General features: G+C 40.5%; 1 protein-coding gene across 6 annotated transcripts in view; it reads left to right on the plus strand.

The window, feature by feature from the left end:
• The window catches only part of FHOD3 (formin homology 2 domain containing 3), a 407,821-nt gene that overhangs the window by 172,781 nt on the left and 210,858 nt on the right, over positions 1-24,182 (plus strand). For all 6 annotated transcript variants that reach the window (XM_075084393.1, XM_075084397.1, XM_075084392.1 and 3 more), the window contains exon 4: positions 18,704-18,771. In XM_075084393.1, the coding sequence (XP_074940494.1) occupies positions 18,704-18,771 (68 nt within the window). The remainder of the gene's footprint in view (positions 1-18,703; positions 18,772-24,182) is intronic.

Genomic DNA, 24,182 nt, shown 5'->3' on the forward strand with positions numbered 1-24,182 from the left:
TCCCCTCTCACTTGTTATTTCTCAGTGGATGTTCCTGAAAATAATGCCTGGATGCTGTTAATGTCACAGGAAAAGGGCAGTTTTTCTCCATATGTTTTATTTAATTTATAATCAGCTGTTGTTTCTGTTAATTAAATTATGAAGTGCTCCAAGGGGGAGACTAGCTGCCCTTCCAAGTTGTGCATGAGCAAGTGAAAGGAAAAATAACTGTCCTCTACTGACTCATGGTCTCTGAAAGAATAGAGGAGAAGATGTAAATAACGCAGATATGCTTTATAATGACAGCAGTCGGAGTAAGCCAAAGTTGCCTCCCATATTTTTCTTTAATTTTGTTATAGGAAATGGTTTTGAATTGTTGTATTTCCTAATAGTCACATCCTTATTAGCCTTATTTTTTCCTTCCCATACCCCTCCTGTGGGCTGTGTTGTACGTGGGAATTTCGAGCCTATAAAACCTAAAAACTTGTGGTAGAAAAACAGTTTCTCATTTATAGAATCACTAGTCTGTATCGTTGCCTGCTCGTCTGGGTGCACATGCTGAAGTATTCCATGTTTTATTCTTGATGTGGACAATGTTAGAGAGGATTACACAGACTTTTTAATTGGCTATTTACGATTTTATTGGTCTTCATAAATTCTTTATTTTAGGAGGACATTTCAAAAGGCCAGAATGAAGAGGCTGAGGGGAACACTCCATTGTTCCCTTCAGAAGCAAATTCTTTTCTCCCTCTTTCTCCTCTGACTCTGTGGGGTGAGCAGCATAGCGCAGCTTCCCTGAAGTTTGAGTCCCCTGTTGCAGAGATCACTGTGACGTTACTTTTGTAGTTAAATGTGCAAATTCCTTTTCTTTTTGCCATTCTCAGAAACTGATGAAATCATAGCGGATTGTTCTCATTCGAGCCCTGTTTTTGTTTTGGAGAAAAGACCGCTTCTAATGTTTTTTTCTTTCTCCATAACTATGCATTTTCATTGAAAGCCATCATCTGTGTGCATTCAGAGATTATTCATATTCCTTTTGTTTCTCAGTTTTATTGGTTTGAATGCTAAATGTTATCAGTGAGTTAGAGCTGAGCTCTTTTAATTCAAATGGCATAATGCCCAATCCTCTGAGATTAGTTGGCAAGCAATTCTGGGCATGATGCCACCTGGCATTTCTCAGAAAGAGACTGCTAATAAAATGCCGGAAAAAAATAAGATTGTTCCAGACATGCAAACCCCTGAAGTTGCAGGGAGCAAGGAGTGACAGAGATTTCACAAACACACCCAATATTCTGTGGCACAGCTTGGAAACTGCTCAGGAAATACCATCCTAATATTTCTCCAGAAAAATGATATTAGAGTAAAGGTACTTTGAGTACAAATTAGTTTTTCCTTTCTGAAGTTTGTGGCTAAAATGCAGGTTTCTAATTTTTTCTGCACTTTGGCTCCAGGTTGGTCTCTCTGGGATTCCTGCAGCAGAGCCTGGCCTCTGTGAGCTCTCAGCGTTTTAGGACTTGGAGTTTGTTCCCTACCGATTTGCCTCACCATGGTGCAGCCCCACAGCTTCCCACAGGACCATCTTAGGGCTGAAGATCTTATCCTTCCTGGGTCCCCAGCTATAATTCATCTAGGCAAACCTCACTGGGATCCTATCTTGCATCTAAAGAAAGTTTGTTGGCTGTGAGAGGCTTGGAATGCTATGTTTCCAACTTAGTGACTGACGTTTTCTGATTATAACTTCTGTTTCATCGGAAAATCCCCAAAAACGCTCGATTCCTGGATAAATAGGTCCCAAGACACTTAGGGCTTTATAGGTCTAGACTAACATCTTAAAACTAGCAGGCTGCCCAAGCAGATTATGCACCATGTATTTAATATGCTCATGAATTAAAATGCCACTTCACAAGCAAGTTGCCAAATCCTGCACCAGCTGAAGTTTTCTGTACACACTTGAGATGTTGTCTCATATACAGCATATGGCAGTAGCCTGTAGGGCGCTGATTTGCATAAAAAGCCTAGCCAAGAGTAATAACTAAGAAATATACAGTAAGAAATAGTTCTTCAGTCCAAAGGAAAAGGATTTTTTTTCTTAAGGTGTTTTGTCCCTGCAACTTCACTCTCTGCTTTCTGTGTGGAGGATTAGTACTGGTTGCAGACCAGGAGCGCCACTAAGGCAACCTTGAGCAACTGGTTATTTCTTCATGGTTTTCCTCTTGTAGACAGTAGTAATAATGTGTCTTGTGTTTCTTCTAAGAAACCACGTTTTCCTGTTTTCTGAGTGTAATAGAATATAATCAGATGTACAAACCCTATTGCTTTCTTGCTGGAGCTGTCGTCTGTATTCATCCCCCATCATCATCCTTATTTTCCAGTGACTCTGTATAGATGTTAGAAATAATGACAGGGTAGGGGGTGGAGGGAGGCAAAGGGGTCAGATCCATACTAGCCCTCAGAAGGTAAAGACTCTCAAAGGCAGTGGCAAAGATCCAGTTGACTTAAGAGAAGCAGAGATTTTTCACTCTGCTGCCTCAGCTTCTCCCTAGGCCTCACTCTCCCAGGACTCTTCTGTCCTTGCAAGAGTCCCTTAAATAGTGTGTAATTTGCTCTGTTTGTTTCTCATCCATGAAGTAATGTTGACACAGAGTAAACTTACAACTGTACAAAACTAAATCTTCTCTTTCGAAAAAGAGAAGTGATGCAGCATTCCATTCAGAATCAGTCTGACAGAAAATAGGTTTGCATAGGATTCCTGAAGTGGGAAAGGATAGGGAATTGTATGTTTGCACTGAGGTCTGCACTAACCAACCTGTGCTGTCAAGGGAAAATGTGATGATGTAGTTCATAATGTTGTTTTACACAGCTCTTCAAGGGAATAAAAAAAAAAAAGTAACATATGAGACAGCCAAACCATGCAGCAAGAAGTTGTGGGTTTGTCAGGCACAGTGAATGGATCTTGAATTCTCGTAGCATGTATGACACTTCTCGAACTACATTTTTTTGAATCTGGAAAGCCTATTAGGAACCCTGAAGGGAGGGTCTGGTCCTTTTACTGTTCTTGCAGATGCTAGCTGTTGCTTGCCTCTAGTTTTGTGGTTATAGACTTCTGTCAGTATGATTAATGAGCAATGCAAAATATGGAGGGAAAAAAAAAAAGAACAATGAAAGATCTTCCTTCTGGAAGAGACAGTAAGTAAAAAGGCAATACAGTACTTGTGCTCAGTAATCACAGAAAGCACAGAACAGTTTTTACTTTCCAGCTGCAGAATCTGATTCCAGACTACATTGACTTAGTGCACATGATGCTTATACTAAGTGAATTTATGGATTTTTTGTTACTATGTTTTCCTGTGGCTGGGAATTTAGAAATTTCACTTTAAGTAGCTGAATGTGTGTAGCATGTTTGCTATAGTAAGTGCATGCGTTAGCTCTGTCAACTGGACAAGAAACTATACAGAACTGTTTGAAGACTGACCACACAATTGTTGAAGTTGGACGGCACCGCTGGAGATCATCTTGTCCAACTCCCCTGTTCCAAGCAGGGTCAGCTAGAGCAGTTGTTCAAGACTGTCCAGTCTGTTGTTGAATACCTCTAAGGATAAAGACTCCAGAACTGCTTGATTGTTTAAATTTATAGACAAAATATACCCTTGTGTTTGGTTTAGCTGAGCTGATAGGAAAGAGGAAAACTTGCTAGCTGAGGAAAAGAAATGGTACCTTCCTGCATACCATTGTCATAAATCTTTTTACATAGAAGTTGTATTACAGAATCACAGAATCACAGGTTGGAAGGGACCTCAGGGATCATCTAGTCCAACCTTTCTAGGAAGAGCAGTCTAAACAAGATGGCCCAGCACCCTGTCCAGCCGACTCTTGAAGGAGTCCAATGTGGCCAAGTCAACCCCTTCCCTGGGGAGATTATTCCAATGGGTGACTGTCCTCAATGTGAAAAATTTCCCTCTGGTGTCCAATCGGAATCTCCCCAAGAGCAACTTGTGCCCATTCCCCCTTGTCCTCTCCATGTGACTCCATGTAAAAAGGGAACCTCCATCTTCTTTGTAGCTACCCCTTAAGTACTGGTACATGGTGATGAGATCCCCTCTGAGCCTCCTTTTCTCAAGGCTGAGCAAACCCAGCTCTCCCAGCCTGTCCTCGTATGGCAGCTTCCCAGTCCTTTGATCATCTTGGTGGCCCTTCTCTGGACCCCTTCCAGCCTGTCCACATCCTTTTTGTATAGCGGGGACCAGAACTGTACACAGCACTCCAGGTGTGGCCTGACAAGCGCTGAGTAGAGTGGGATAATGACTTCTTTCTCTCTGCTGGCGATGCCCTTTTTGGTGCAACCCAGCATCAGTATTGAATCTGTAATGGTATCTCCTCAGTGAAGTCATGAGGGCTACACAAATCCACGAGTACTTCTGAAGGGTGAACCATGAGCGACTGTCTGGTGTTCGTGGTGCCAACTACTCCTTCTGTATTTTGCTAAGTCAGCTTTGTTGTTCAGGAATGGTTGTGTCTGTACATGGTTATGATAAGTAGCTAAGGTTGTGTAATGTTGCAGCTGAGATAGGACCTTAAGGTTTATCAGGGAATCATTTAGTTTTGTAGCTAAGACAGGAGTACCTGTTCTGTGAGGCGGGACAGAATTTGGAGGGCCTGACCAGCAGGGATAAGTCAGGGTGAGAACCTCCACATCTTCATGTGCTTGAGGGGTGTTGGCTGGTTGCTTAGGGGTGCAAACAAGGAAATCTGAGTATTCATCCAGCTGACAGAGTGAGTGGTTAACTTTTTCGATAAAACTTCTTGCAACAAGGCCTATTCCTGCTACAATAAATGGTAACACATTGCTGCCTGTAGCTGTAAGCTTTTAGCCTACACCAGGAAACTGGAAAATACTGATGTTTTAGCAAAGGGACTACAAATGTTGTGTGCCAGGAGACTGGCTTTTGCTTCACAGTAAATTGCTGTTTTCGTGGGGTTGCCTCCCCAGAAAAATTATTCATAAGTATCAGCAGATAGAAGGGGTAGGGAAGAGACTGTGTCATCTTAGGTGAGTAATGCAGGGTCAGATGAATCACTTGATGTAGCACATAAGGAAAGACTGAGCAACTTGCTGGTGTATGAATAACTTCGGGATCAGTATCAGTGCTTGCCTGTCTGCCCCTGACGGACTTTAGAGCCAGCCCTAATCATCACATTTGTAGTCTTTAAGCTACCACACACTTTGGACAATGGACATGATGGTAGCCGTAGCTGAGAAGGATAGTAAAGCAGAGGATAGTAAAGAGCAGGAATACAAAATCTGGCATTTCTGAAGAGTTAATTGTAGCTTTCACTTGCTTTATAATCTGTGTAAAATTTTCTTGGAAACTGAGGTAACCCTACTTTAGACTAGCAGAGCAGAAGGACCAGAGCTATGGCCTTGAGGGTTTCTGTGCTTCTCTGGTTCTCCATAAACATGAGGGAACGGAAGGCACCAACGTGGAAGGACCTTATATTTTGCATAGAGAAACACTTCGCATAACAGCTGGCTGTATTTCTATTACAAATCAAAATTTCCAATCCATGTGGCAGTGAAGCTTTTCTTATCACATGGACCCTCCTAGAAAGAAACTATTGCATTTATATGTTCGTAATACAGATAAAAAATATACGTAACATATATGTATATATAAACATATATGATATTATATATAACTAATGTGTGTACATATTATGTGTGTGTATATAGTTGATGTTATTCTGATTAATTAGGTAAGTAGAGCTAGAGCATTTCCAAGCCAGTGACTGAATTAATAACGAACAGAGAAAAATTTAGCGTAACTGAACGCTTTCGTGTGGCTTTGGTCAAATTACTCAGAGGTGGAAATAATCAGCGGTTGAATTAAGTGAGAGGCCTGATACATACTGGAAAACCTCCATCGTCTGTCAGATGTTTTACAACTTGATGAATGAGTTTGGATAAATAATGCGAACATGTGTTAAACAAGTTCAGGCCAAGTGCTGCACAGTATGGTAAACAGAAATTGCACTTCAGGAATGTTTGAAAATATAAATGGATGGTAGGTGGTATGTGGAGAGCGCTGAGAGGATAGCCTTTCCTCTGGGGAGGGTGAAAGGAAAACTCTTCTTGTGTGCTTCAGAAATAGCTTTTTATTGCTGTTACTGTTTTTAACAAATACAGATGTAGAGGTTTGCTGGTACTAAAAGGAAATGTTTGGGTTATTCAGCTAATAAGCTGCAAATGTGGTATTTTGTGCCCATTGCAAACTTGCCTGGGAACTGCCCTGAACCAGCGCAGGACTGAGCTATATGGAAAGGAACCCAATAGCTTGAGTGATTTTTCATTTAAATTGCATCTGTTAGAAACACCGTTGAAGTGGACGGGTTAGGGGGGAAACTCAAGTGGGAAATCAGTCTAAGTGAGGCTAGGAGCGCTCCAGGGTCTGTCTTGCCTCCATCTCTGCAGATGGTGAGAAAGGTGAAGAGCTGGTGCCCCAGTGGGCAGCGCACCATTTCTTGGGGAAGCACTGGCCAGCTTTTACTTCAGAAGGGAAAATCTGTTGCCAGAGCAGTGGGTGGTTTTGTATATAAGCTTCTGTCATGCTGCTGTGTAGGACCTGTGTGGCTAATGCACTTAAGCAAAGTCACTGATTTCCAAATGCAACTGAAAGAAGCATTTAGCACAGAGGCTTTTATTTGTTGTATTTGTTAATGGGGGTGAAATAACTGCTCACATATTTGCTTAGTATATTTGCTCTCTCACTCTTACATCCAACCATACTGTTGTGGAGCCTACCGGTATCGCACATCTTGCTCCTGGAAAACCTGGGATATTTTTCACCTGTGAAAATAAGTGAAAAATTCCAAAAATGAAGTTCCTGCTTGATGAACGTGGTGTTTTATCAGTAATTTCCTGATTTTAATATGTATGGCTTTGGGTACCTCCCTTCATCCTAATCATGGTACTTGGAAAGTGGAGCAGTACCCTGCCTTTACCTCAATTTTATAAGGATGTGAAGTACCTGAGTACTTCCACTGTTAAATCTCTGCAGTCTGATGTACAGGTCCTTAAGAGAGTATGAAGGTGTGTCCCCACTGCTGGAGAAGCCTTTATATTCACAACAATCTGGTAATAAGAAAATCAAGGACAAATAAATTGCAGAGGTGTAAAGGATAGCAATGCAGTGCTTTCTTGCAGGGCTGTTGGGTGCAGCGTGTGAAGCTTGAGACTGTTGCTCCACCATGGTGTTACCACCCTCCCTAGTGTATTGAGTTTATCAAGGGTGCCTGATCGCGTCCCTCTTGCTGTGAGGCAGAGTATAGCAGATGGAGCAGCGATGTGCTGGCCAGCTGCACCCAACACGTGCCGGTATGACCCAGGAGATGGCGAGGCACATTGGTGCAGCAGCGGTAGAAATGCTGGGAGGTGAGTTGTCCAGTGGATAGTGGGGACCTCAGCCTTCCCAGCCTGCTGGATAAGGACGGGCCACGTGCTTGACCCGCCATCCACATCAGATGAGATTCATCCATTGGCATGGATTTAGCTCAAGATCTTAGTGGTTCTGTTCCAGTTTATTCCTGGGGTTTTCTTTTCCTAAAGAATGGTGCATTTTTCATGCGTCCCAGCAATTTCAGAATGATGGGAAACTTGCTGATCCTGAATTACTTTGACATCTGCTAAAAGTATTTGTGCTGTACTCTGTCCTTCTGCACATCTGATATTTCTTCATTCCCTCTCTGTTGCAAATCAGCCTCTGTTAACTTAATTTCTGTTACTTTAACTATATCCTTTGTATCCTAAAGAAGCATCCTTCAGGAACCCTGAAACGCATCAAGACACATGGAAAAAGACAGATCGAGTTATCTGAACAAAGCTGGTTAACTAGCCTGATGTTTTTGACTGAGACCACATCTGCTAGGAACTATGAGACTATTACTTAAGGGATTGTTCTTTGCTATGTGACTCTGTAACAGGGAAGCAAACCCAAGCCTTTGTCTGTTGAAATGCTGTTTCTCCTCTTTATTCAAGATCAGTAAAGCCTCAGCTGAATTGCTGTGTCTAGGTTTGGGCATTTAAAGGCATGAATTCATTAGAGGATATACACAAGAACAAGAAGGACTGTCAGAGGTTTAGGAAAGATAAGCTACAGTTGAAGTTGTTTAACATAAGGAAGAGGCTGTTACATGGAGACATTTAAAGAGTTTTCAGACTGGGGTGGTCTGAAAATTAAATTTAAATTTAAAAAAAATTGTTTTAGATATCAATACTAGCATCAGTAAATGTAGTGAAATACTGACATAAATATCCTGGAGACGCTGAGGCATTTCCATTGGAATTCTTTGCGGGTTTTTTTAATTAATTTTGGGGGAAAAAACCTATAGATGAAACTCCACTGGAGTCGGGTGCCCCCTCTAGCAGCTTTCCAGAAGGAATCTTTGTGACTGTGTGGCTGATGCTTCTGGCTGATGCTGAAGTACAACTAAATGTTAATCCTTAATATATATCATGTGTCTCAGTCACAGGCTCATCTGCTGGTTTTCGTATGTGAGGATTTTGTGGTGGATGCTTGGTCTTGGCCACTCTAAATGGTCAAAACACCCCAACATTGAGTTGGAGCCCATTGTCCCTAGCAGTGTGGCTGTGAGACCAGAAAGTCTCACATGCATGTAGGCAATGCAGGCTCAGGTATTGAAAGATGCACACACCATTGCAGTTGCTCGGAGCAGTGTGGAGAGAAGCAGCTTTATCGGATTTTCACTGTCAGCTGTTTCTGATGCTCTTTGCCTGTTGCCTTGCTGTCAGATGAGTGGTCCGTACTTGCTGCCTACATTTTCGAATGACCTCTGATGGGGTGGGCCGCATGCAGTTAATTAGGAGGCTGCATCCTCTGCATCCTGATGCACTTCCTGAGGATGGACTGGGATCACTGGAACGACCTAGTCTTGGAGATAGCCTCTGACATATTTTGGCATGTCCTACGCAACAGTAAAGCTTGGTCTGAACTTGAAGCTCAGGAGCTCATTCACATTCTTGGCACAAACCTTTGATGTCTTTGCGCTCGGATGTTTTGCCTCTTACCAAGCTGTCAGCACAGATAAGGCATCCGTAATTCTAGGGATAGTGGGCGTGTGCTTAAATATTTTGTGGTTTTTTTTGTGATAGGTTGATATAATTTGCTTGTTGCTCTTTGTTTACTAATGCTGAGTGCTCATGCAGGGCAACATGTTGGCACTGTGTTTAAAATGGAATAAAACAGAAAACTCAAATTATGATTAGCATGTTGTTATTAAGTACTTGTAATCCAAGAGGCACTGATGTGCTCTCCAACGTAAGCATGCAGGTCAGCAGTTTGGAGATCTAGTTGTAAACTGAAACAAACATTAAAAATTAGCCTCAGCATACTTTCTTTATGATTATTTTTTAGCCTCAGATTGTTTCCAGTAATCTCTAAAGAAAGCAGTAAGATCTTATATATTATTTTCTTTTCTAGCAATTTTCCCTGGCCCCATTCTGTTGAAATATGTAACCTATATTTTAGTATAACAACTACTTTCCTACTGTATTACCCTCTAGGGAACAATTTTGCATTAGTAGGAGGATGAACAAGATGACCTCTTAAGTCTTTTCCATCACCACTTGCTGTAATACGGTGCTGTAATATTTGACCTTGCTAGGCAGCCTTTTCCCTTCTGTAACCTTTTGACTTTTACAGAAGAGCAGTCACAGCATTTTTTGGACATGCAGAAGTGCCGTCCTTTGAAGTTATCAACCCGAAGTACTGTTTCCTGCACTTCAGAACGAAAGAGCATATTACTGCCTTTTGCATTCAAGTGGAGAGGAGCTGTGTAAATAAATCATTGCAGGGAAGTACGCTACGGTGCCTGTTCCATAGCTGTAATGAATAGGCTGGAGAGGCAGAGGATCTTTATTTTGTTAATATGTTGGCAAGGCTGTAACTTTCGAATATGCCTTTCTAGCGTTGCTTTTTATTTCAAGGAAGGAAGGAAGGCCGAGCTGCTTGAGCAATTTGTTCTAGGCCTGTACTGTGTCCATGGACCTACACAGTGTACTTACTTCACTGCCATTGTTTCCAACAACAGGCTTTCCCTGTGTGTCCAAAGTTATCAGTAGGTATCAGGCTGGATGGGAAATGTAACTGTAAAGGTGAATTCTGGATTCTACCTTGCAAAATCAGAAAGGATACATGTGAGAGAAATAATCTGGAAGCAGAATGAAAAGCTGTGGTGATACTCAAGTGGTAAGTGGATTCAAAGATGCCTTGCTGTTCTGGTTTGTTCATAGCTTTCAGCTCATAGAGGGCAGCAAATGCTTTTTGTGGCATTGGTCTGGCAATAATTTCTCCAGCTCCAGCCTGACCTCAAAAGCCAGTTCTAAAAAAGATTTTTTTTCCAGTGAACAACCCCTGCATTTTTTTTATCTCTCCAGATACAACTAATTTATAAAGCCTGGGGGTTTTTAATCATTGAAATGCTTGAGCCATTCAAGTGTCTTGGTGTTGCTGCTGCTTTCTGTGCAGTTAAGTGATTCCTTGTTGTCTTTCGGTTTTAATGTCTCATTCTGAGTTTTTCTTCATAATTTAAGTAAAACCTGCTGTTGTGCTCTCCTGCTGTTGGGCTTTTTTATTGCTTGTGTTCTTCTTTCCACAGCAGCAGTAGAAGACAACTGGGATTTCTGCAGTACAGAGTTGGGAAACAGCAACGAACACAGAGGTGTAAAACTAAAGGAAAAAGTACTAGCCCTTTCTGCCAGCCAGCTTCACCCTGCTCTCAGCCCACTTCAGCTTACATGTCCTTTCGCGTATGAGTAAGCAGGGCCTTAATACACTAAGTTAGAAATGGAAATAGTGAACGGAGATTTTGACACCATCAGTTTTTAAGATCTTAGCATAATGCAGTGCAACATACAGAGGGTACCAGCTTCAAGAGCTGTAACCCACAGGATCCAGCAGGTCAAAACAAAGGTTTCCTTTTGCATTTAACTATGTAAACACTTGCTGTGTTTTAGCATCTCCCTTTAGCGTAACTCACTGGCATTTGTTTGCCATAGTGTGACAAATGTTCTTTCTAGTTCCACGCACATGTGGATGGATCTACAGGAGCAAAGGGATAGTAAGTTAGAGCTTTGTGAAGGGGAAACTCTGGCTAATGGTTTATCTGTGATACCTGGTTTGCTTGAAGCCAAGCAGAATAAACAGAAGTTTGGTAGAAATGGTCGAGAGGAGAGGTCAGTTTAGACCTGTTTGGCTCCCAGAGTGGGGCGTGATGAAGACTGGAAAGTCCCTTTTATCAGCTGTATGTGTAAAAATCTCTTTATTTTAAATCTCACTGAATTACTTCGATGTTGCTGTAGCTTCTCTGTATGTTGGTAATGAATCTCAAGCATTGACTAAAATCTGGAACCAAGGGTGGGGTCTCCAGGACATTTAGGAATGTTGTGTTCAGAAAGAAAAGGATCTACCCTGAAAGGATGATTTTTCTCTCTCTGTTTTACTCAAATGATTCAGTTTCTTACTCAGTCGTTCCGTGCTTCCTCTCTCTTAAGTTTAGTTCTCTGTAGGTGATGGTTTAAGCATTACTGCTTTCTTTAAGCGTCACTGATTTTGTATTAGTGGCACTCCAGACCTTCACCTCTGCTGCTGTCTGTTCTTCCTCTTACTGACTCCCCTCTGCTCTACTTCCCTTTGTGCTGTTTCTCTGTTGTTGCATGTCTCTGGTTCCTCATCCTCAGGATCATTGCTTTTCTCCTCAGTCCTCTGGAATTTTCTTGTTGTTACTCCTTTTTCCACAAATGATTGAATCCTGTTTCATATCTCTTGAACATACAGGAGCAAGAATCAGGGTCTGCTTCATGGGGTGGGCACTTGCACCTGGAGGAGAGGATATGTTTATAACTGAATTTGAATGTAGAATCATTCTTGTGCTGCTAGTTTTATGTTAGTTCCCTTGTGATAGAAGTTAGGATGTTTGGCTCTTCAGAGGAACATTCAGAAAAGGCTAGCTCCAGTCCTTCTGCCCGAAGTGGGGTTTCTGTCCTGTGTGCTCTCCCTGTGGAAATCCAGGGGACTGTTTCTGCCGGCTGCTTCTTGCAGTGGTAGGAAAGCAGACTTCTGCCCTTGAAGAGGCAGAAGACTCCTTAAGTGTGGGTGTACAGAATTGCTCTGAAGTGCTGGCTGTATTGGGTGTTTTTCATTCCCGGTGGAGATCCTGCCGTGGACCTGCTTGCCTGCCAAACCCATGGGGTCCCTGGGGTTTACAGGTGGTTCTTTGCACCCTCTGCTTTAAGCCTCTGCCAGTGTGACTTCAGTGTATGGGACGGGAAAGGATATCCAAAGCTATTTTGTGGCTTTCCCTCCTCCCACTCCCCACCTGCGGGTCCTTTACAGAGAAAGGGAATAAGGATACAGGCTTGAAGGGGAGCTCTTCTCATATGCAGGTGTAACAGGATCCTTTTCCCACAAAGGATCCCCCTCTCCCAGGGGGGCCAAAGGGCCCTGCTCACTGAGGGGACCCACTGTCCCAGATAATTAGCTAAGCAGCTGCTGTGTGTCTGAATGAAAAGGAGGGGAGGGAGGTTTTGCTCTGGTGGGGAGCCGGGGCGGCATTCCTTGGAGGCAGCCTGCACATTCCTCCAAAGCAGTCGGCGCTGACGGCAACGTAGGCTCGGCATTGCACAGCCAGGCTTCCCAAAATTTGTACACAGCCACCTCCTTGGCCTCGGGTCCTGTATTGTGGGAAAACTCCTTCTCCTCACTAAGTGCTAATCATTTATCCCTGGATCAGTGGGAGAATATATAGCTTGAGTTCACAGGTGTTGTGTTGCAGTAATTAATGCGTAGCTATTTATAGCATGAAAGTAAGATTAGATTCGGAGAAAAAAATGGAGATTTGTAATATGCAGAATGAAATACTCTCAGCAGAAGCAGCAGTTGTGTTAATGCAATAGTGGGAAATGTGCCTGTGAATGAATGCCTTCTCCGTGTATTTTCTAGGGGGTCCAGGAGGATAAGGAGAGTGCCTTGTCTGGCCTGTGACTAGTTTATGGCTAGCTTTTTGCGGACAAAAGCAAAACTAAAGAGAGCTTATTCTTGGCACAGGACCAGATCTTTTCTTAGAGGACTGCTTTAATTTGTTTGACATACAGTGAAAGACTGGCACACTGCACTAATTAGTTTTATGTTTTGTACGTCTGCAGCACTATATGTACCCATGGGCCCACTTGAGTAACCTGGTGAAGTCTACCAGGCTGGCTCCGGAAGCCTGTTCACAGGATTGGACATGTATGCCTGACTTCTTTCTGTGCTGCTCAAATTTTTACCCAGCTTTATAATTGTGTAAATTCATTCAGATAGAATAACACCCATTTAAAATTGGAATAGTATAGTAATAAGTTTGGAAGTGCGGTACTTGGCATTTGCAGAAAGTTTTATAAACGTTTTTATTTGTTCTTCAGTTTTTTTTCCCCCATCAGTGCTGTTGGAAACCTAGGGAGTTCAATTAAATTCTAAAAGACTATTACTATTACTTCTATCAATAATCCTTCTTCCTAGTGAGCACTTAAAATAATGTTTTATTTATTGTTGCAGGGACAAGAATTAGGTTTTTAGTTTCTAAGTACGAGCCAATTTGCAAGTGGCTAGTGGAAGCCAGAGAATATTGCTACTTCTGTCCCATGCAAGGACTTTAGAGATGAATGGCAGGAAATGTTTCAAATGTCATTTAATTAGATCTGCACCAGGTACCCTGCTAATGTAATCAAATGTGGAGTTAATCTCCCTTTTATGTTTTTGTAAGGAAAGGAGCTTCATCTTGAAATCATAGTTTAAAGAAAAGAGGCATGGATGGGAGACGTGGAGGTCATTCAGGCAGCAGCAAGTGAAGCAGAGCAACTCCCATTTGTGCTCAGCCAGATGTTCACGAGCCTTTGCCAATAGCTCAAAAGGCTGATGCTACATAAATTACTATATCCCAGGGACTAATTCAATGGGTGTGATGGAAGAGGAAGGGAGGAGGATGGTACCCTGTTGGTCAGAGGTCAGGTGTAACACATGGGACTGAACCAACAGTATTCAGCCAGTTCTGTGTTTTCTTTTATTGTTGTAGATTGAAAACACTTATTTTTCCATAGGAAGCTGAAGAAAAGTCAATACTTTCATTAAGAATATAAGGACCAATTATTTTTCTCTTTAAAAAGTCCCTTTTCCCATGTAGTCTAAAAAGTTGAATACCCAGTTAAATTTGAGCCTCTGACAGTAGTCTTTGAAAATATAGAATCCTCTTTGAAAGCTACCAGTGATCCAATAAAACAAAGACCTTTAAAGGCTTCTCTTGCTTTCTGAAAAGATGCTGATAGCAAACCAAACTGCCTCCGCTCCACTGCCACATTTGTACCAAATTCAGCTGGAGAAATCCCTTTTCACATAGCATGAGTTGTTTTCCTTTCCTCTCTATGACAGGGATTTTTATAAAAGCAAACAAAAACCCAGAATAATAAATAATAGTTGTCTTTTAGAACATGAAGCCTTCCCTCAACCAATGTGCTGCCATTGCAAGAAAATGGGCACTTGTAGGTTGCTACCTCTCACGTGTGTCTGTCTGTATCACAAGGCCAGCTATCTTTGCTGCTCTGCCTGTAGAAAGAAGTGGTGAGCTAAGGGAATCTCTTTGTCCTTCAAGGATATACACCTACCCGTTACGATGAGAAGGGCAATTTAATAAATGTGACTCTTGCTTGTTACAGAAAGGTGAATAAAACTCGAGCCTATACCTGGTTTCCTATCAGATAGTTTCAAAAGAGTTGACTCTGATTTTGAATGTTTGAAGTTGGCAGTGATGATGCTTTTTAATTTCTCAGGGTGTCCTATAGTCTACAGATAAGAAGTAGGGTTTCAAGGTTAATGAAGTACCAACTCAGCATCCCAAACAGTATTGCTCAATCAGTGGGAAGCCCATGGAGGGACAGAGTGCCTTTTCATTCACAAAATAAAGAAATAAGCAGTGCCCTCTAGTGTTAGTTAACATCAGAGGGAACCACCAAGAGAATTTTCTGTCTAGGTATCTGCAATTAAACCTATTTCACAGCCGCAGATGCAGCTCTTTATTTCCTGAAGAAAAATACTAAAAAAGAACTGCAATAACATAGCTTATCCGGACATAACTGTCAGAAATGCAGTCATTAATAGGTAGATACAGTCAGATATATCAAAATCCCTGACCTGTTTTATGTTCTCTAACCTTGATGCATATGAGTGTGGTATGTAACCAACCTGTACCTGACCTGGGGAAGGACACGAGGTGTGTTTTACCAAAGGGCCAGAGACTCGTGAAGTTTCAGAGAGAGGTGTAGCAGTGAGGGTTCCCGCTTGAAGTTCAGAGATTCAATTTCTGGCATAAAGCTGTTCTGGTGTGCATATTCAAGCTTATTTATAACACGTTGTAACAAGGCAGTGAGCAGGTAGGTCTTTTGGGCTGTCCTTAGAGCACCTCAGAATTTTTTGCTTCTGGTGATAGGAGCAGGTAGGACTCCTGTTTCAAAGCCAGAGGCATCATTTGTTTCAGCTAAAGGCAACTCTGTCAGGGATGCACTGTGGGAATTACAGCCACCTCTGTGCTGTAGTATGGAAGGCTGTTTCTCAGTCTGTTTAGAAGAGGGCAACACTTTAAATTGCTAATGTAAAACAGCGAGCGTTAAAAAGCATTTGCTACCTGGTTTCTGAATCATCTTCAGTGTGAAAACATCGTAAGCAGATGTGCCTTTCCCTCTGTTTTTTATTTTTATTTTCTACCATAATAAAAGACCTTATGAGTGATTATTGCCTTTCAGTTTCTGCTGATGCATTTTCATAGCCTTGGTTGTAGTCTGGGGCTTTTGGGATGAACCCCGAGGTCCCTGTGGTGTTAAAGTTACTGTTGACAAATGGGAATCCTGTAAGGCCTTGAAAGCATCTCACCAAGTGTCCCTGAGCTGTAATCTGGTGTATGCATTTATCGTTTTCTGAAAAACAGCACTCAGAAATACGATAAAAGTACAAGCTTTTATAAGGTGACCCACGCAGCACCTTGGCTTTGCAGGCTTTCCTGCCCTGGCTGTGGCTTTCTAAACCAGAACATCTTCTGATGTAGCATGACTCCAAGGAGTGACCATCTCACTTTCTTCCTTGGGTTATACTCCATGAATATTTCTGATGGCTGACAGCACTATAAGAAGTGGGTGCCAAGACTTATGTACACAGTCAATATATTGTTCATGAATATCAGGTGAAGAGTTTATGGACTTGTATTTCTGAGCTGATTCAACAAGATTAGCTCCACAGGAGGAGGAATCTGCAAATGTACATTGTCTCTGTGTAGATCGCTGCACCCTGGTAGTAGATGTCAGAAATGAGATGGCTTACCTTGCTCCTCAAAAGGGGTGTCAGACCAGCTCAAGCATTTGAGATATGTGCTGCTGTTTTGTTGCCACTGCTGTTGCCAAACTCGATACTCCCAGTAGTTATTGATTCTTCTAATGTAATGGTAGACCCCTTTTTGAGCCGTGGTTAATAACTTCTGTCCTCTTTGCTACATACGAGCGGGGAAAGCATTGTTTGTGCTGATTGCCAAGGATGATGTTATGCTCTGTGAAAAGACCAGGATGAAAAATGTTCGGCATTGTTCCTCTGATTTGTACCAAAAATCTGCACGCACCAATGAAAGCAACCAGTGTTATGGTATCATAACAATGATTTGTTAGGACTTTACCCCGGCCTGGGATGGTGATTGTTCCTGTTTAAGACCAAGAGCAACAGATGGCATTTGTTAGGACATTGATATTTATGTACAAAGTTGCCAGCACTTTAAGAAGTGGTGCCTCTCTTAATTAAGATGATAATGTACCGCCTTGTTCAGAGGGATTCTGCTCATAATGATGCTGGTGAATTATGAATAGAGGGAAATTAGTAATAACAAATGCCAGATGGAGGTATCTTTCAAAGAGGAATATTTTGTGTAATATGGCATGTAAAGTTGACAGACCGGGTCTTAAAAGACCTTTATTATTCTTTAAGCTTTCCTGACAAAATTACTCTTTATCCTGCCAAGAAATGTAGTTTCACATGCCAGTGTGTTTTTAAGCGAGAGTAATTAAAGTATGCCTCTAAGTTTATGGCTTGAAGTGAAATCCGTTCCTCCAGTGTTTTGTCAGGAATCTATAAACAGTGCAAGGAAGGAGACAACTTATAACAACAATAGTTTTGCCAATTCTACACGTTCTGCCTTTGAAATCAGAGGCAATTAGGGATGAACAAAACTATTTTCAAAGTTAAAAAAAAAAGTGTGAGTTTTGCTGAGGTTCTGCTTCACATTTTTCCTTTGGTTGAAGATGACTGTTGGGAATAAGAAATGTTTTTCTACAATTGAAACCTGCCTTCTTTGATTGAAGTAAATAATGATTACTGAGTTATAAATGCATAGAATCCTCAAATGCTGGGCCTTTTTTGTAACTTCCTGAGAGGGGAAATATAATTTAATCTGATTTTGTAGTGTAAAGTAGTAATTAAAAGAGAAATAGAAAAGGGAAAGGAAGACATAAAACTTTGGGGTTTGATATTTCATTTTCTTATAAGAATATTCCCCTCCATGGGCATTCCAGCCTTGATCTTATGACCTGCTGGCCACTGTCCATTGCAGAGAAGGTCCTTTCATGATGATCTGCAGGTGAGGCAAAGTGTGTCGTGGGAGGTGACTGTGAAGATTTGCTTTTCCTTTGTAATTGTCCTCAGGTTGCATTAGTGTAACAAAATTCAATTTAGGACTGTAAAAGTGTTGCACAGAGTCTCTCTCTGTCAGATATGCCAAATGTAGTAGGCCAGAAAGACTTGAAGAGCATACCTTCTGCTCCATCCATGCTTAGCCACAAATCACTTCCAAATACGCAGTAATGAACTTGAGATGTACAGTCCAAGAGTTCTTCCAAAGGCACAAACGTTGTGGCCGGGTTCAGAAAGATATCAGAGGAGTTGCTTTTGTCTTCGTTAAATTATGAGTATGCATTAGTAGGGGAATAAATGAAGTAATATATTTTAGTATTGGATGATGAAAAGAAGGCTTCTGCTTCATTTAGGAAAAGATCAAGATCAATTTTCATGAAAATAAAACACTGTTTTGAATTATGCTTAGAACAGACTGTCCGACTATTTCTGGTATTAACGTTCATTGCTATTGCAGAAAGGATTTAACAATAGAAAGATGAGAACATGAGAAAAGAATGTCTAGAGGGAAGGCAGTCAGAGATGGGATTCAGTGGCTGTAGCTTTGATAACAAAAGCAACGAGTGCACTCAGTTGAGTCTTCTGAGACTCATCTAGTAGTTTCAATAAACCCTAAATTTACCTTAATGCAGAAAGAGAAGTATTTCTAGGCATTTTCAAAAACTCCTTAGAGCATTGTTTCTCATCGATCTTGTTGAAGCTATTGTGAATTTACCTGGGAGATGCTATCTGAAGTTATGGACAACTAAACCCTGGTTTTACTTGTACTTTTAAAATGAACTAGTCTTGTATGTATAAAAAACAAAGCTGCTTTCTTTAACAGCAGTCTGCCTATTGGTAAATGGGTGCTATGACTCCTCCACTCCAACTCTTTTGAAATCTGTACTGTTTTTTGCCACATTGGTAGTTTTGTTCATGCTGAACTTCTTCCTGTTTTTTGTTTTGTTTTTTTTTTCCAGAAAAACTTTACAATTCCAATGGACGGGAGCTGAGACGGGCACTTTTCTCCTTGAAACAAATATTTCAGGTGAGCAAATTACAACTGCCCATTCCGTGATTTGAACATGAATTGGATTTCTTTTTTTAATGTAGGGAATAACTTAAAATTTCTGGCAAAAGAGGATTTTAAGACTTCATTTGTAATGTGCAATTAGCCAGTTACTTCTTAGGGTCTTTTCTCTTTATGTCTGCAAGCCTTCCTCTGTTCCTTCAGTCTGTCAGAAGGCAGGACCAGATGTGGAGTAATGGCAGAGTTAGTGGCGGGAACCTGCCAGGAAAGGAGAGAAGAAAATTGCAACTCTTAGGTGGAAACTTAGGCTGCTTTTTAGACGGTGTCATAGTTCTGTATTGGGAAGACTGGGAGAGGGGTGTGAAAAGAGGAGCTAGGAAACCATGGTTTGGGGTCGTGGCCCAACAGTGGCCTCATAATTGACAAATAGACTAGGCCACATCCAAAACTGAAAAAGGATGTGAGAGACATGGGAGAAATCTGTTGAGGAACCAAGATGTAGTGGGAGAACTCTGAAGGTGTTAGAATTCAGATTGAGGTTAGAGGAAATGATTTATTGATTAGCTGAAAAGAGCATACTGCCAATGTGATCCTAAAATGGAATTCAGGATGACATGTTCCATTTCTATCCGTAAATATAAGTGAAACCAGTAAGAAAAGCACCTCTCCTGCTTTACTAATGGATCCAAATGGAGGATGACAACTTATGTTTTTCAGCTACAGTAGGCAGGTGCAAGGGTTTCAAGCTATTAGTTTAGCATTTTTTGCTTTGTTTTAAATAGACATTTGTTCTAAGAAGAATAACAATGTTTAACAATTCTGCAAGACTGCAGAATTGCAAATTTCCAAAGCACACAATGCTTTTTGCAGGTTTCAAAGCATTCAGAATTTAGAAGATGACAGAATGAAGATTTTCTGAACAATAGGGGGAGATGATGAAGGGTGGACCATTTAATGGAAAATTTGGGTAGTTGAAGATGTCTTCTGGGTCAGAAAAAAAGTCTCTGCATTTTGAAATTGTTGGACAAAGGAGGATTTCTAGCTCCAAAACAGTCTGGTCATCTCATGGCCACAGATTGGGAAAACCATTGTATCTTTGAGGCATTCTCAGGGAAGGACTGTTTGAGAGTCACAATGATGCAAGCTGGGTTTCCCTGTGTAGCCAGGTGGGTGGACTGTGTGCTCAGAGGAAATTAGGCAGGTTTCCAAGAGTTCTTCTCTTTTTGTTAACCTCAACTGTTTCTGGGAATATTTGTATTTCTCTGAATTTATGTATTCCCCAGGTTAATCTGGGCACTCATGCATATTTAGCAGTGAGTGCTAACCTTCTCTTCCCACCCATCCCGCACCTCCTGTCATGGCTTTTCCCATTTTGTGTATTCATAAATGTTCTCTTCCAGGTAGGCTATTTGAAGTCTAGTAAGTATTTCTGAGCACACAGTCCTCAGTCCTTTCAGCAAACTCACCAGTAAGATCTCTGTCTTACAGCTAATCAGCTCTTTTCATGGAAATGTTGTTTAAATATTTATCCTAATAAATTTAATTGGAGATGACTGGGTTGAAGAGTAATGAGAGGGAAGGGAAAAGCAATGCACACAAACTGATACCAGTGTATGAATTTAGTTTTTAAGTGAAGCCTATCTGACAGTTTCAGAACATAATTTTCCTTGAAAAATTTTACTTCTTTGCTGTCTAATGTATGTGGTTTGGAAAGGAATTTGGGAATTATCTGTTACCACCTTAAGTAGCTACTTCTGGTAGAACTGTTGCTGTTCATTGAACAAACATACCCTTCAAGAAATCTTCATATACTCTCAAAATACAGGTTCTCATAAGTGGATAATTGAGGAGAAGTATTCCTCAAGCTGGAGAGTATTCATATCATATGCTCAAGTATTTGAGGCAGTACACTTCAAACTGGAAAATGAGATCCTGTATGATGTAAACTCCTTTTTTCCTGTCAACTTCACTGACCTTAACTACAGTTACGGCGTTGCTAAGGGCGTCTTTTGGGTATGATTTTAGTTTATCTCATAATGAACCATGAGAGAGAGAATGTAAGACGGTTTTTATATCTGTTTTAGAAAGAAAAGCTATTTTAATTTTTTAGTGACGAGAAATAGAAGTTAATATTATGAGGTTATATTATAGACCAAACACTAGTGTCCAAAAGGTCATACCTGATTTATTTTTTAGCCTATGACATTAAAGTATGTCAGCATTAGAAATCTATCATTATGTTAAAAGTTTTTTTAAAAGTATATTTTTCAACAGCAATATCTGTTTGATTTTGCATCTCATTATAGTTAGTATTTTAAATTCCTTAAGAGTACAGTATTTTGGAAATAAAATGTTGACTTCAAAACCAGTCTTTATTTTTATTTTAACAAATGTTCAGAGTATTATGGAGACTTCATCATGTCTTTAAGTGCCAAGACAGTTCATAACACTGTGTTTTTATAATCATTTCATCATAGCTGAGTTAATTTGGCACAGTTCTGTGTCAGTATCATTTTTAATTTAAAGAGCTCCAAGGTAACATGCAGTCTCTTACTTGTCTTAAGTGGGAACAAGCCCAAGTTTTACATCAAATATGAATTCCAAATAGTTGGAGCTCTTGGTTTTTCATGCAAGGCCTCAGCGAAGCTTAGCAATGTTTGGCAAAAGCAATGCCTTTGTTTCAGATTTTAAATGAAAGATTCATTTGGCAAGTCCAAACTTGGAATTTCTCTTTGGTTTCTTCTGGTGAGCTGTTTTTGGCGAAATGATAGAGGTTATGTTCAGCATTTTCCTTTGACAGTAATGCTATTCTGTTCCTGTCATTCGTTCAGAAGGGTTAAGTAGCCACAGTCACCATCTTCTGCTCAACTGTACTGCAGTATTCTTCTTCTGATTTACCAGTATGCTTTTTGACAAACAAACTTACGGCATACGGAAAGTAATGTTCAGGCTAGAAGTATATGAAGCACTTTACCTTAAAAGAACTGAAAAATGATATACAGATATAACTGACAACCTGTTGAAGTACAGTTTTAGCTCCCTTTGAATGTATTTTCTGGCAGACCTCTGAGTTGCTTGGCTCTTGCATTTATCAGAGATTCATGATTTTTGTGCAAAGTGCTAAAACTCCCAAAGGCAGCCAGGGCAGAATCCAGCTGAACGTGGCACTTACAAAATCAGGGTCAGCAAACCTGATTGTGATATCATAAAAGAGATAAAAATCCAGCTGCTTAAAATATTTAATTCTATATCAATTCAATATCAAAGCATTTTAATATATGTAAATTGTGCTGCACAATTTATGTGATATTAAAAAGTTTACTCAACAAGACCTCTGATATGACTAGATATAATGTAAAGCAGACACGGTTTAGAACCTGTAAACAAAAGTGTGCCTTGTAGTTACAAAGCATAGTTTCAAATAATGCTGATTGCATGATTTCCAAATACAAAATAACTGGATAAGAATGTGATGTTGTAAAAAAAATAAGAAAGCTATAAAACATGTTTCAAGTCTGTTGAAATCTATAATAATGTGTAAATCTGTTTGTTAAAGTTTTGGAAAATATTTTTAAGGAATCAGTGCATTGCATTAGGTTTTCTGGAGAGCAGATCTAAAGGGTATTTTTTGAAGTGTTACGGAAAAAAGCCGGTTCTCTTTTAGGACTGTTTTCCACAATAAGTGTCATTTGACAGACGCAGATCTCCCACTATTTTTGTTAAGGAGCCTAGATTCCCATTTTGTGTTGTGATCAGAATATCAGGCAACACAGTCACAAAATTCTCTTGCAGAATTTTCTTCTATTGTTGAGAAATTCATTAATCACTGAACAATTGAGCTTTGTGTAAAACGTCACAAAGAACAGCTATGTAGGGGCCCTGGAAACATTAACTAGAAGGTGTTTGGATAGACACAATCTTATCAGTGAGTGAAATCAAATGTCACACACTTCAGCTGCTAAGGAGTCATCAATCATCCTTAGGAGAGCAGAAGGAGTATTCTGTGTTTGCCTCATTGATCTCAAGGAAGGAGGCTGCTTCTTCCCCTCTTGCAAGCATGACTGATGACTCCTTAGGGTTTGAAGCTGTGTTAGACTTGATTTAGGGGCTGCTGTCATCACTTGTGAGGCAGGCTGCTACCTCCCCTTCAAGAGCCCTCTTGGAAGGGTTCTTGATTAAGTAATGAAAAAGAGAGAAACCTTCATTTCCTTCCCAAATCAAATTCACCATAGTTCCATGTAGCAGTTTACATTTCTGTTTAATTCTGTTTTACAAAGGATATGTCTCATTACTTTTAGAGATTATAAATAAGAGGTGTGACACTCTAGATGTCAAAGTCAGTTTCTTAATTTCATTGGCAAATAGAGTGTATTCTTCATGCCTAGACAATATTACAGGCTGAGATCTAAACAGATATTAATGAGACTATAAAACATCAACTACTTCCACCACAATGATAGCCTGAAAACTTGGGAAGCCACCATTGTTCATTCTTTAATCTGTGTGAATCTTTGAATTGAAACAGGAAACCTCATTTTGTATGGAGCCTATCTACTTCAGCTTCCTCAAGTATGTAAAACAATGCATGATCTGTTGCTTAAGCTGCCATGAAGAATATCCCTGGTAAGGTCTGGTTGAGGTGACTTTTCTAGGAATTTTTAATTCTGCTATTAACTGGGAGGAAAAAAAACACAGTATATTGACGTATCTGCTGTCTACTCAAGGTGCAAAAGATGATGTTCTGTCCCCATCAAGTCAATGGCATAAATTGTCTTTAGTTTCCCTGTTATTTTTACCTGGTGGTTGAGAGTATACAGGTGGGTGGGCTGTAGTAAACAGAGACAGCAGGACTTTTTTTGTTCATTTCCTGCTAAATGCTTTGTCTTTATAGGGGGAGGCAACCAAAGCTTTTGTGGCTAATAATTGTGTAGATTAATCTGATACTGAGGTGTGACTTACTTTTGCTTGCTTGCTTCTTGCACTCACAGGCCACAAAAAGTTATCTGGGGAAAAAGATCCTGTAATTATCTGCTCCTTCATTAACTGAAATAATAAAATATTGAAAGCAGAAAGTTACTTCCAAAAGGTTCAACTTGCTGAAATAGTAGCAGAGTTTTTTTTTTTTTCTTCCATGTTCTTTCTTTCGACCTGTTTTAAGCATTGAAGTACAGTTCAGTTCCCTCTCCTAAAAGACAGAATGCATCACTTCATTGCTCTGTACAGCCCAGACAGGTAGCCCACCAATGTCCGTGGTAGAATCTGATGGTAATTCTGGGATCTTTCTCAGGTGAACGTGGCATCATGCAACTGCAAGCTTAAGTGCAGTGAGAGTACTGGAAGCATGCATTATAGTGTCACAGTAAGGTGGCTTTTACCAGCAGCTCCCTCATCTGATACAGGAATCAGGCATGTTATGTGAAGGGAGTAAA

Source organism: Phalacrocorax aristotelis, chromosome 2 (genome assembly GCF_949628215.1).
Source record: "Phalacrocorax aristotelis chromosome 2, bGulAri2.1, whole genome shotgun sequence".
NCBI classification, from domain to species: Eukaryota; Metazoa; Chordata; class Aves; order Suliformes; family Phalacrocoracidae; genus Phalacrocorax; species Phalacrocorax aristotelis.